We start from the raw sequence: 12,581 nt of genomic DNA on the forward strand, positions 1-12,581 counted from the left end.
CAATTTCTAATCAAAATCAAAATAAGAAAAAAAAATTTCGACTACCCAATATTTTGTTAGCGGGAGTTAACCCTTACAGCAAAGCAAACAGTAAATTCCGTTCCCACCTCAGTCGGATCTGAGCACCTGCAACGGACCCGGATTTGTATATCTCCAAGAACCGCCAACTCGGCAGCATTTCTCGAAATTACTTTAGGCATGGTTTCTGCCGCTACAACAACAACAGCAACAGCAAAATTCTCGAGCATCACAGTGTTTCGAAGCAAATAAAAAAGGTGATTTTCAGTTACAATGTTACGGTTATATACTTATTATTATTTGTTCGCATTTACAGAGTGCTTTGTCATCCGGAGAGAAGCTATTGAAGCAACGCTCTTTTATATGCGGTTCAAAATATAGATATTTTGTTCATTACAACAACAGCCATCACTTATATCAATACAGAAATGGATTCCAAAAAGTGGATCATATATTTTCGTTATATACTACACTCAAGATCAAATTTGACCACCGGCTCATTTAAATTACACTCGCAAACTGAATCGATAAAAAAATTTCCCAGACTGGTCCCATCTTTTTATGTTCGTGTTAAGTTTGAGTTGTATATGTCCAAGAGTATGTGTTTGGTAGCTGTTTGCTTACGACGTCGAAACTTTGTCAGACGATATCGACCTGTCCGGTTCCAATTTGATCCCGTATGCCGTATGCCGTATACTTACATACTTTCTCGCCGATTTTTGGCCACATCAAAAACATTTTCTAGAAAAAATGCAACATTTATTAAATAATTAAAATAAAATTCTTGTTCATTCGTGTTACCCAAATACGAACTTATTTGCAGAAATTAATATACAATTAGATACATAATATGTTCAATACACAAAAGTTATCAACTCGAGGAATTAATGTTTAACAAAAATGTTTACAGTAAAAAAAACGTTAAAATTTTCTTCAGCTTACATAATATATTATTTGCGCTTTAGTATAATAATAAGTCGTCGATACAAACGAAGCTCTGCTAGTCATTCTGTATATCGTCACCAAAAAATGCAAAACAACACATCATCAAAAAAAAAAAATTAAACTCGTTTTCAAATATGATAACCAATATTGTATAACCATTTTATAACGAGAAATCCAATTTTGTTTCAATATGAGTGTATGATAACCAATATATAACCATTTTATAACCAATGTATAATCGCTTTATAACCAAAACTCTAATTTTGTTTCAATATTAGTGGTTTCTATTATATCGTTTTCCTTTCGCCTGTAAACTGAAAAGTGATGTTACCTTCATTTGCATTTTTGGTGACGATATGATTTTGCGTCGCATATGCCTTATCGATGCTACTTCTGGTTATATGAGCCAACGTTACGATTACTTTAATTTTATTTTTATTTAATTTTTGTTTTGAAAATTCTGCTATGCATTCTTTTGTATGTGAATATTTTGTAAATATATTTGCGGACTCGTTTTCCACTCTCTTTCTCTCTCTCTCTCTCTCTCTCTCTCTATATATGTATGTATATATTTTACATTTTTGTAGTTGCAATATCCTTTTGTAAATATAATTTGATTAAACTCTAGCGGTTACTGTGCCCTGTGGGCGTGTAAGGTGTACCTATAGTTAAAATATTTGTGTTCCACATTATATATATCTATATACATATATAGTATATACTTAATCTCAATTTTCTCATAATTTTTGGCGTTTTTAGTATTTTAATACATTTCAATTTTATATTTTGATTTTGATTTTGAGCTGAGTGTACTTTAGTTTGCATTATGTTTCTAATTCGAGTATTTCAAGCACTGCCTACTTTTAGGCGCTTGAACGCATGCTTTTTTTCTAACAGAAAGCTTTTAACAAAAAATAAATACTCTGTTTTTGAATGGCGATCACTTGTAGGATAGTAAATTCTAACTGTAGTTGGTACCGTTAGAGCAGTGTTTAGTATTGTGAAACACTTATTTTTATTATATTAATACTATATAGGAGCCTTCAATTGAGTTTTCGAGCCGAGCAAGACTATTCGAAAGATTTTTACTCATTTTAGTTACATTGTTTACAGTAAAAGCTAACGGCTTATGTACAAAAAGAAGTATAAAATATTTTTGTGCTGTAGCAGTACAGTCACTGGCCGCAACTGGAAGCGTCTAACAATAGCTAACATATGCTTAGTGCTACAAATTTTTACTTTTCCAAAACTAATTGAAATCATCTACTTTGCGGTCACATCGACTGCGCTGTTTCCAGCTAATACGCGCTGCTTTCCACGCCAACCATCAAAAGCTAGCAATCTCTTCGCAACGGTTGCTCAATTCCTTAGTTTAACTGTTTGCTTAAGTTATATAATTTTAGATAAATTAGTTAATTAGGCTAAAACACATGCGCTCATTGCGCTAGCGGGCTTCCAGCGCGAGACGCTCCGTTTCTGGCTCACTGACGCCCCACTTCAGTGGCGTAAATCGTTGCTGCCTTTCGTTTTGTCGTCATAAATATTTGTGTAGGCATTTTTTTGCTAGACATCACACATTTGTTCTGCACAGGCGCACATGAAGATAAAGATAAGAGCAGAATGGAAGAAACAATAACACAAACAACAAATGATTAAATATTTTGAACATATTTGTATAGAAATTTCGATAAAGCGTACAATTGAAGGAGCGAGAAGCGTTCGAATTTGAAAAAGCGGGTAATTATTTATATGCCGGGTACTGTATATGATGAGTAGAGCTTTTAAGCGCGCTTGGTGTACAATGTAGTTATGGGAGCTTTCTATAAGCGTTCAAGCGGTAGTAAAAGCTTACAAAAATCGTATTAGCGTTTTAACAAAAATCTGTAAAAATGGTCATAGTAATTTTTTCGAACATGCAAATTCGAAATATTAATTTTTGGACAAAATGCAAAATATTAGAATATGTAGAATAGTATTTTTGGTAATATGCGAACACAGTAATACACTTTTTCATACCCAACACAAATTTTTGTTTAAATTAATTAAAGAAAACGAAAAATAATTAAGATGAAAGCTGCGCTAGTTACAGAAAAACTACTGTCAGAGCTTACTCATGGTGTCTGGTACTGTTCTATGCGGTTTTACTGCAAATTACGTGCGTTGCATGCCACTACACCGCCGGTAGCGCTTAGTTTCAGTTTTTCCAAGAGTCTAGTCTAAATTTATGAACTCTTGAAACACCTCCACCATAAATTATAAACAAAGCAATTTATGAACTCTTGAAACACTTTAAACGATGAATATTTCAATTTATCAACTCGTAAAACACTTTTCTATATCCTATAAATAGCACTTTATGAACTCTTGAAACACTTTTCAATACCCTTAAAACATATCTATTTATAAGCACTTTTTAGAAACTAGTGAAAATTTAGTCGAATTTTTTCTTCTTATACTCGTAGTAACTGATAATTTTTTGACAAATAACATGTTTAACGGTGTCTGTTGTGCCACGTGCAAACAATTAATTCCGTAGCTGACAAATTTGATTTTTTTTTTTTTTCAAATTCAATTTTTTTTTCAAATTTTTGCCGCATTATTTCATTTATCTGTTAGACGTGTTTGCAATTCTTAAACGGCTTATGGCGAAATGTATTTATATAAAATGTTGTGTAGTTATTACAGCTCTTCTTTTGTTTAACATGCATTAAAATTTCTTTCACCTGGACTAGCAGCTACAATTCTCAGCCGTTTTATAGCAAATCAAATCAAAACTTAAAAGAAACAGTGCTGCCAATTTTCAGTGTTACAAAAATTTGTATTTTAGTTTCGCATACACTTCTTTAAAGAATTTTTATATTAAGCGCATATAATGGAAAAAATATATAAGTTTTATAAAAGTATATAAAAATTTATATAAAAATAATACACAAACAAAAAAGAGAGCACAAAATATAGAGAAATGAGTGAGAAGCAGCTCTTCGAGAATAAGTTTCTTTACATATTATTCTATATATCATATAATCATATACATATGTACGAGTATGCAGTTGGAAAAAATTTATTCAAGTGCGTTTTACGGAAACAAATGCAAGTATATATATTATATATAAATATTTACACTATATGATAATATTTTTTAATTTTTTCATAAAAATTTGCCAATTTTTTTTATTTTTTTTATATGCTATAAGGGAAAAAATGTAATACTATTTGATTTATCTATATTTTAAATTTTTTTAAATATAAATTTTGTCGAGTGTTTTTTTTCAAATTTTGCTCAATATTGTAGATTTTTATATATAATGTAGTATAAATAATTTTTTAATTTCTTTATAGGCGCCTAAATTTTTTTACGATTTAGATATGTTGGTAACTCTGTTAGCGTTTTCGTGTTGCCGAATCAGTACTTTATACAAAATTTAAAAAACTAAACGGTACGAATTTGAGTGCGCTTCGCCTTAAAAGTAATGAGTTGTGTAGTGCGGGGTAGCGGGGGTTCAGCTATATTCATGTGTGGGTAAATATATTGAGCTATAATACATTGGTGTAAAGGTTGGGGAGGCAAGCGGCGTGGTGAAGGGCTTGCAAAGGGTAATTGACATTAGTCACAGCATTTTAGGCGCAAAAGCGTTTGGCTAAGCAAGAACTACGTAAAAGCTACTAAGTATTTGTATGTTTAGTACTAAATATTTCATAATTGCGGATGCACAATTCATGGCTACACAAGTGAGAGAGGTGTTGTTGTTGGTGGTGGTTGGGGGAGGGCATAAGGCGTAAGGTGGTACAACTACTGCTCTGACAACTCAAATACAACTGACTCGGGTGGTACGGTTGACGCTGGCGGTACTCTTAGTACCTTTTGGCCGCCAAAGCACAGCGTCAAAAGCCAGCTGCCGCCGGTGCTGCTACTGCTTCCGCTGCCAGTGTTGCTCTGAGCGCGTGTGTTGTGTATACCAATGTTGTTGTTATTATTGTGATTGCTGACGCGTCGTTGCTGGCGGTAAGTGCTACCGCTGGAGAGACGTCGCGCCGGTATGTGCACGGTGTTGGCTGCGCTGTAGCGGCGACCATTCAGGCGGCGTGTGGTGGGCGATTGATCGTTTCTGTAGGCAACAGTAAGCAAAGAGAGTGAGAACGGAATAGAAAAAGCAATAGATGAGTGAGTTATTGCATTTGCGTGGTTGTGGGGAGAGACAGAGAGGTAGAGAGCAGGTAAACGGAGCAGCTGACTTACCTTTTGCCATCCTGCGGCGTGCCACCGCCTTGGCCCTCGGTGTCGGGTGCAGTGTTGTAAGCGCCAGAGAACATAGAGGCACGTTTGGGCACCCATTCGGGGTGGCCGCGTACGGACATATAGACGGCGAGGCTTTTCAGTAGAACGGTGCGCACCTGTTGGTAAAGAGAGTGTAGAATATGCGAATTATGAGCACTTCGTTTGGCTGATGTGGAAATATTGGGTTAAATAGCTTGCGTTCGTACTCACCTCACCATTTAGGAAGCAATATATCAAGGCAATGAAAAATCCCTGAAATGAGGTTAAGAAATGCGTCACGTAGGACCACATGGCGAATTTCCATGGTGGTTTCAGGTTTAATGCAGGTACTTGGTACAGTAGATTTGTGATGCCCAACAGCGGCAGCAGGACAATGGCGGCGCGTACCGCTTTGCGCGTCTGTTCGATATCGCTGGCTTGACTCTGGCGCAATTTCATCACCAGTACGCGTATGATGTTCATTAGGAAGAAGAAGTTGAGCTGCGCGTTGGACAAAATTGAAGTTTGATAAGTTATTAATGTGATTGATAAGTGAGGGACACTCACCGATATGACAATAAAACGTGGTCCTTCCAGTATCCAATAGTACGGCGTCAAATTGTAGTTCCATAGACAGTCGTGTGCGCTGTCCGTATACATCGCTGTACATATGGCCCAGACGGTGGTCATCAGTACGGGCAGACCCCAGCCGAGTAGCGAGAATATCTTATGCGGAAACCGCCCTTGAAACACGGCTACCGTCACCATATTGTGCAGGTACAGACCCTCGATGAACATCCACATGAACATGGCGGTGCGAGCGTACTCTAGGAGCACGTAGGAAGCCTCGCAGAGGTAGGGCTATTAAAGAGAAGATATCGTTTTACGAAGTGAAAGTGATTATAACTGCTAAAGCTTTCCACAAGTGCTTTTAGTAGCTTATGTACTTGTGAAAAGCTCATCAAAAGCTTTGGAATTAAGCTTATTTAGTTTATCAGAGCTATCCGATTTAAAAGCTTTTCGAGCGTATACAAAAGCTTTTTAATGTTGTGTTCGTCTTTTCAGAAAGCTTTCAGAGTGAGCTTTTAAACAATATATGATTTTGAAGTGTCTCTTCATAAGCTTCTCTCACATACCGTGTTTTCAATTCCCGCTGTGCTCGTATTCGATGTGGCCGGTTGACTGCCACGCCGAAACGCCTGATCGAGATACAGTGTCAGTCGTATGATCACTTGACAGACCATTGCGATGAAGAGATTCTTGTGAATTTTCGTGCGATTATTTCGTAGCGAAGAGAATTTGCAGAATATAATGAGCGAGAGTATCAGGGCGATCAGCGACAATATGAGTCCAACGATCTCCAGCGTGCGCGTGCGTCGTGCGATGTCCAAGAAGACCTATGAGTGAAATTTCAAGAATTAGGTATATTTTGTGCGAGTATATTTCATGTTTGCGGCATGACGCACATCAATATCATCCACACGCTGCAGCATGTCGTTCACTTCCGGCTTGAAGCAAGGCTGATAGTCCGTCCAGCCGTTCGTGTTGTTCTGCGTGTCATTCGGCCGGCGGCCCCAGCTGCCGTCCAGCTCGCATTTGCGGTTCGCGAACTCTGTGGGGAAAGAAGAAATGCTAAATTGAAGCACTGACTGTATTTTCAAGGTCAAATTAACCTTAACTTAAATTTGTTTATTCAAGGCAAAAAATAATATTTTGTTTAAATGGATATACAGTTGGACGCTTTCGCAACCATTTCGGAAATGTGCACACACACTCTTATTGCTCTGCTCATTTTCCACTCATTGGCCGCCCATTTGCCACTTTGTGATGATAATGGGAATTTAAATTTAAAACTCAAAGGTTTAAAAATAGAGACCGCAGACCTTCGGCCACAAATGCAATTAAGTTAAAATTCCAACACATTTTCACTGCGTTGCATGAATAAATCAAACGAAATTACGCACAGTCTTGCAATCTCCATTGGGGTGGCTGACGCGGCACGTGAGGTAGGCATGCTGCCATTTGATGTTTGGCGCTTGATGTTATCGTTGGTTTTGGTGGCGTTGTAGACGGCAAATATAATGAGTTGGAAGTGTGAAAGGGAAATGGAAAATCGTTTAAATGTATTTTACATTTGCTCGCCACAGACGCGTTGTCATTGCGTTTGGGTGTGTGCGTGCATTACACTGTTATTTTCATCACTTCTTGTTGTTGTGTTTCCGCATGCGGATGACTGGCGGCAAAAGCAACAAAAATGCCGCAAGTGTGAGAACAAAAGCAGTTGGTAACGGAAACAGCGCCGGAAGTGCAACAACAAAATGAGCCACAGATGGGAATATGTCCGTAGTTGCTTAGATACATGCATATATACCAAGTATGTCAGATATTTTAAGGTATTAAGCTTACTGTGCACGAAATTTCACGGGAAAATTTTGAAAAACACCACACTTATTAGCTAGCTTGAGTGCCGTCGGCAGTTTAGCACGGACTTTGAAGACCAACTTTTTGCTCGCATTGCCACGAAAAAGCAAATATTTATTCAACTGTTTGGCTGAAGCTTTTGCTTCAATCTAACAACAATTACCTGATTTACTGGCGCTCAAGCATATTCAGCGCCTGTACATAGGCTTCAATTTTCAATGCTTTTCTAAAATGAATAGCTTTTAGTTGAATTATATTCAAATTTACTACAGCAATCGTTAGTTACATAAATACACCAGCGTTATTTTTAATATTAATCCCGATATTTCGGGACTACATTCAAAATTTCGGGATTATCCCGACTTCAGTTTACAAAGTTAATCGGCTCAGTTATATGTATGTAAGTGCTAATTATAACTCATCGCCGCAAAGTCCCTGCTGACTAACAAAGCTCCTTGGAAGCTCATTTGAACTTTTGTCATAAAACAGGTAAATTTTCTTATACAGGAATGCAATAAAATATTCGTATACAGTATAAACACCGATTTTGCGTATTCAAAATTTAAATACCGAGTTCTCGGGATACCGTTTATAAACTGGAGATTTACCCGAAACCTAATGAATCAAATAATAATTTACTTTACTAATCTTAAACACAATCGATTATGAGTTTTTATGACAAATCATAGCCTCAAAGTCGCTGTTGACTAAAAAAGCTCCTTGAAAGCTCATTTCAACTTTTTTCATAGAAACGGTTTATATATGTACACGCTTTCATTGTCTATCAGGCAATAAAATATTCGAAAACTTATTTTTCGTATTCAAAAAATAAATCTCGAAATTTTGGGATTAAATTTAAAACTTCGGGATCAAATAATATTTTAGTTTACAAAAATAAACAAATCAATAAGATCAAATCAAATAATAAACCTTAAGTGTTAGTTACAATTTTTTACCTCAAGTCTCAACTAGGAAAAAAGCTCCTTGAAAGCTCATTTGAACTTATTTCATCAAAAAATGACTGATTGATTGCTTATAACCTGTCATTCTATTGAGTTATTGTCCAATTGACTTCGCTTGACCACTGACCAAAACAAAAAACAAAATAGGTTGTGCACCACAATCAAATACGAGTATTGAGGTTATGTTGAAGGCATGCAACTGCTCGATGTCAGCGTGTAAATGTGTAATGCAGAGTGACCAGTGAATGACAGAGCGTCTAATTTACCCGAAGGCTAACAAACAGTTGACTTACTAAATAAAATGGGTCAACATGCCACACACACACATATATATATATGCAAGAGTATGCGTTGTATTGTTTACTTACTTGTTGTGTCAATGCCGTGTCCGACGGGCGGACAATGCATGCGCGCCAACACGCCAGCCGGCGTCGGTGGCCAGCAGAGAAACAGGTCCCAGGTCCAGTTGCAGAAAACACCTGCAAAACGAAATGAAAGAAATGAAAATGAGTGGTTGAAAGCAAATCTGTGAAAATCAATTTGAAATCAACTTGAATTCCTTTTTTTCGAAAATTGTTTAGAAAAAATGCGCTTGCACTTTAGCTTGATTGGCGCAGCTATTTTCATACGAGGGCAACCCATTAATTATGTCGTTGCCTTGCCGGCTAATTAATGATTTAATTAATTCATTGAAAATATAAAAATAAAACAAAAATTTGAAATTATGTGGAGATTGCAGGCATTCAGCCAATCTGCACACACACCGCCGCTTAATTGGCTTAATACGCCGCAAGTTACGCCTACGCATGACTGCGGCCGTGTTGTTGCTGCTATTGGTTTAACGCTAACTTTAGGTTTTTGTTATGCAAAATGCAATTTTTTTGTCATAAATTTTACATAAAGCGCAAATTAGTGGCGAGTTCATAGAATAGCACACACACATACACATACAGTTGGATATGCCAGCTTGTGTCTGTGTGCGTGCGCAATTCAATGAAAGATTAAAGCGATGCTATATAGACACTCATAGGTGCAAGATATGTGCGTGTGTGTGCAATTCAAGGTTCCGTGAAATTTCATTTGGTCAATGTGGCAAGGCTTAATGCCGCTGGTAATCACTTCTAATGTAATTCTAAATATATTATCAGCGTTGCATCATTGCAGAGTGAAATTAAGAGTTAATTATTTGAATTTGTGCCATATGCCATAAACACGCACACTAACGTACACACGCATGTGTGTACGCTTGAAATCCTTATTTGGTAGAGTTGGCGTTGCGGACTAGCCGCTTATTTGAGTTTAATTAAAATATGGTTTTGCGGATTAAGGTTATACTGAATGGCAAACACTGAGAGCGCTTGACTGGGAAGTTTTGATGCATCACCATATAGTCCTGACCTTGCCCCATCGGACTACCATTTGTTTCGGTCAATACAGAACTCCTTCAACGGAGTAAAGTTGGCTTCAAGAGAAGTCTGTGAAAATTGTAGTTTTTTGCCGAGAAACCAGTGGTTTCTTTACACTGATGGAATAATGTCTAATTAAAGTTGATTATAAACATAAAAGAAAAATAAGTTGAAATTCGATTAGAAATACGAAAAGACTTTTTGGAAAACCATATATTCTTCGTACAATGCGCCTGCATGTATGCTACATTTTTATTGTTTTTCAAAATAAGTATATTTATAGGGTTTAAAGAACGCTTTAAGTTTCAAAATATTACTCAAATTAGCTCTTATTCTTAATTACACTGAGCGTTGCAATATCAATTTTAACTAAAATCACTTTAAGAGCGAATTTCTCAAACGCTTAACCTTTCGAAATTCCATTTCTTTTTTTTTAATGTTGCCAAAAGCTTTCTTTGCGCTACTTTTTGTCCTTGAACCCACACAATTCAATTTCAAATCGATTTGTGTGCTCAGTTATGCACATATGTGCCTCTGTTGGGCCTGCTTTCTAGTCCCTGCAATTGTTACGTAACTAAAAGCAACGAAAACACATTACACAATTGCCTGGGCGCATACAGCGCATGAGCCGCCCTATTTACACAGTCCAAAATATAATTCAATGATTTGATTGAAATTTGTAATTTTGTTGTAAAAGCATAAAAATGTTGCAGTGCATTACTTTTGAGGTTCATGGATTTTATACTGCTGCTGGTCAGTGGTGATGGAAGTAAAAATAAACAAGTTGCAAATATATTTAGCCCGTGACTACTGTGGCATCGCCATGCATAGCAATGCAAAACAAACACACACAAGTACATACATTTGCTACTTGCGAATTACCAGCACATCAGCATAATCATATGCCACGTTTGTGTCGCTGTTCACATTTTCTGCTTTGTTGCATGAACGAGGCACGCCTCCGAGCGGCACATGTGCGCTTCAAGCCTGCTTGGTGTGTGTGCTTACGAGTGGCAGGAAGGAGCAAGGAGCAAGCTTTTCAAAGTCTCATCTCAATAACGCTGACATTGTGTTCTTATACGCATGTACATGTGTGAGTGTGAGTGTGACTGTGCCGCAGCAGCAAGATTTCTTGTGAATTCTGATTTTATTATCTACACTGTTTCCTGCTTGCCCGCATTATCTCGCTTCACTCTTGATTTATACGCATATTTGCTCTGCACTTTCTTGAGAAATCGTGCAACGTGCAACACACACATGCACTGAGACAGTTCGAGGCTCTTTGAGATCTTGACATGCATTTGTCATGTCGGGTTTATCAGGTTTGCTGGCTTCTGAATTCATATGCGCTGCGCAGTTGCGGCGCTGTGGCACGTTTGGACATGTGTAAATAGTTACATGTTGTGTGTGTGTGTGGGGGGGTATCAGCTTATTTGATTTATGTAATCTCCATAATCAAAGTGTGGTTTATATAATCTTGACGCTTTCGCTCGTCCACTTCGTCAAAGCATTCAATTTTCGAATTTGCCTTAAAACCAGCAAATGTTTATGCAACTTAGAAGTAATTTCGTTGGTTGTTCGTGCGTCTGGCACGTGCCACGTATATAGTATATTAGTGGCAAGTGTTTTGGCCGGATTCGAAGCAAATTGGCAGCTTGAGTCTCAATTAATAAAAAGTTTTTCGGCTGCTGGATAAGCACCAAGCAAGCGGTGTTTCAATGGCTAGAGAATCTTTGTATTCGATTGAAGGGGTTTCAGTTAAAAATATGATGTTATTTGACGTGTTTGGGAAGTTGAAAGCCACGACATGAGGATACGTTAACTGCGGTTGTGCCCAAGCTATAAAAGCCTCATAGCCTTAAGCAATATCCCATGCAGAATTTGAGGAAAATATCTCATCAAATGAAAAAGCTGTCCTTGATTCCGTTAGTCCCGTTTGTATGTCAGCTATACGCTATAGTGGTCCGATATCGACAGTTGCGACAAATGAACAACTTCTTGGAGAGACAAACACGTTTGCTATATTTCAGACCGATATCTCAAAAACTGAGGAAGTAGTTCGCATATACATATATAGCTGCTCAGATGGTTTTCGAAGTTTCAGTTATAATCATTAAAATTTAGTTATCGGCGGACAGCTGTCATTGGGAGCTTCTAGACATCTCGCGAACTTTTTGTCGTGCCGATAGAGTCACTTTACCTACTTTAGCTATACCAACTGTACCTATGTAGAAGACAAATCAGAAGTATCTATATTTGTAAAACAGCTACCAAATGGTATGACATTAAGGACTCGTGTGTCAGAAGACTTTTCTCTCCAGTGAGTATATGTAGAACACAGTTGGGTTAGGGTCTGAAACTGTCTATCCGCTTAAACGGCCAGAAATTGCTCATTGGTTATATAGCTGATACCAATTGTGGACTGCTTCGACGTTTCCCACAAAAGCCGGTTCTGCGTTATTAGAATTTACCAGCATTTTATCCTGGCAAGGGCTATTATTTCGAGCATCTAACCCTGATTGGAGCGGTAACCAATAAATTGGTTATAACAGCTAGAATTATATTTCGACGGTT

At 37.4% G+C, this 12,581-nt stretch overlaps 1 protein-coding gene across 3 annotated transcripts in view; it reads right to left on the reverse strand.

Moving 5' to 3' along the window:
• Positions 1 to 1,233: 1,233 nt before the first annotated feature.
• LOC120776116 (PDF receptor) overlaps positions 1,234 to 12,581 on the reverse strand; it is a 66,001-nt gene continuing 54,653 nt past the window's right edge. For 2 of the 3 annotated variants that reach the window (XM_040106619.1, XM_040106618.1), the window contains exons 3-10: positions 8,970 to 9,080; positions 6,685 to 6,830; positions 6,355 to 6,615; positions 5,786 to 6,079; positions 5,450 to 5,719; positions 5,201 to 5,355; positions 4,823 to 5,069; positions 1,234 to 2,546 (exon numbers count right to left, since the gene is read on the reverse strand). In XM_040106619.1, the coding sequence (XP_039962553.1) occupies positions 2,445 to 2,546; positions 4,823 to 5,069; positions 5,201 to 5,355; positions 5,450 to 5,719; positions 5,786 to 6,079; positions 6,355 to 6,615; positions 6,685 to 6,830; positions 8,970 to 9,080 (1,586 nt within the window). In that variant the 3' untranslated portion in view covers positions 1,234 to 2,444. Of the gene's footprint in view, positions 2,547 to 4,784; positions 5,070 to 5,200; positions 5,356 to 5,449; positions 5,720 to 5,785; positions 6,080 to 6,354; positions 6,616 to 6,684; positions 6,831 to 8,969; positions 9,081 to 12,581 lie in introns of all 3 variants that reach the window. The other variant, XM_040106620.1, reaches the window with a different exon arrangement.

The sequence above is a fragment of the Bactrocera tryoni genome, chromosome 4 (assembly GCF_016617805.1).
Source record: "Bactrocera tryoni isolate S06 chromosome 4, CSIRO_BtryS06_freeze2, whole genome shotgun sequence".
Classification (NCBI taxonomy): domain Eukaryota; kingdom Metazoa; phylum Arthropoda; class Insecta; order Diptera; family Tephritidae; genus Bactrocera; species Bactrocera tryoni.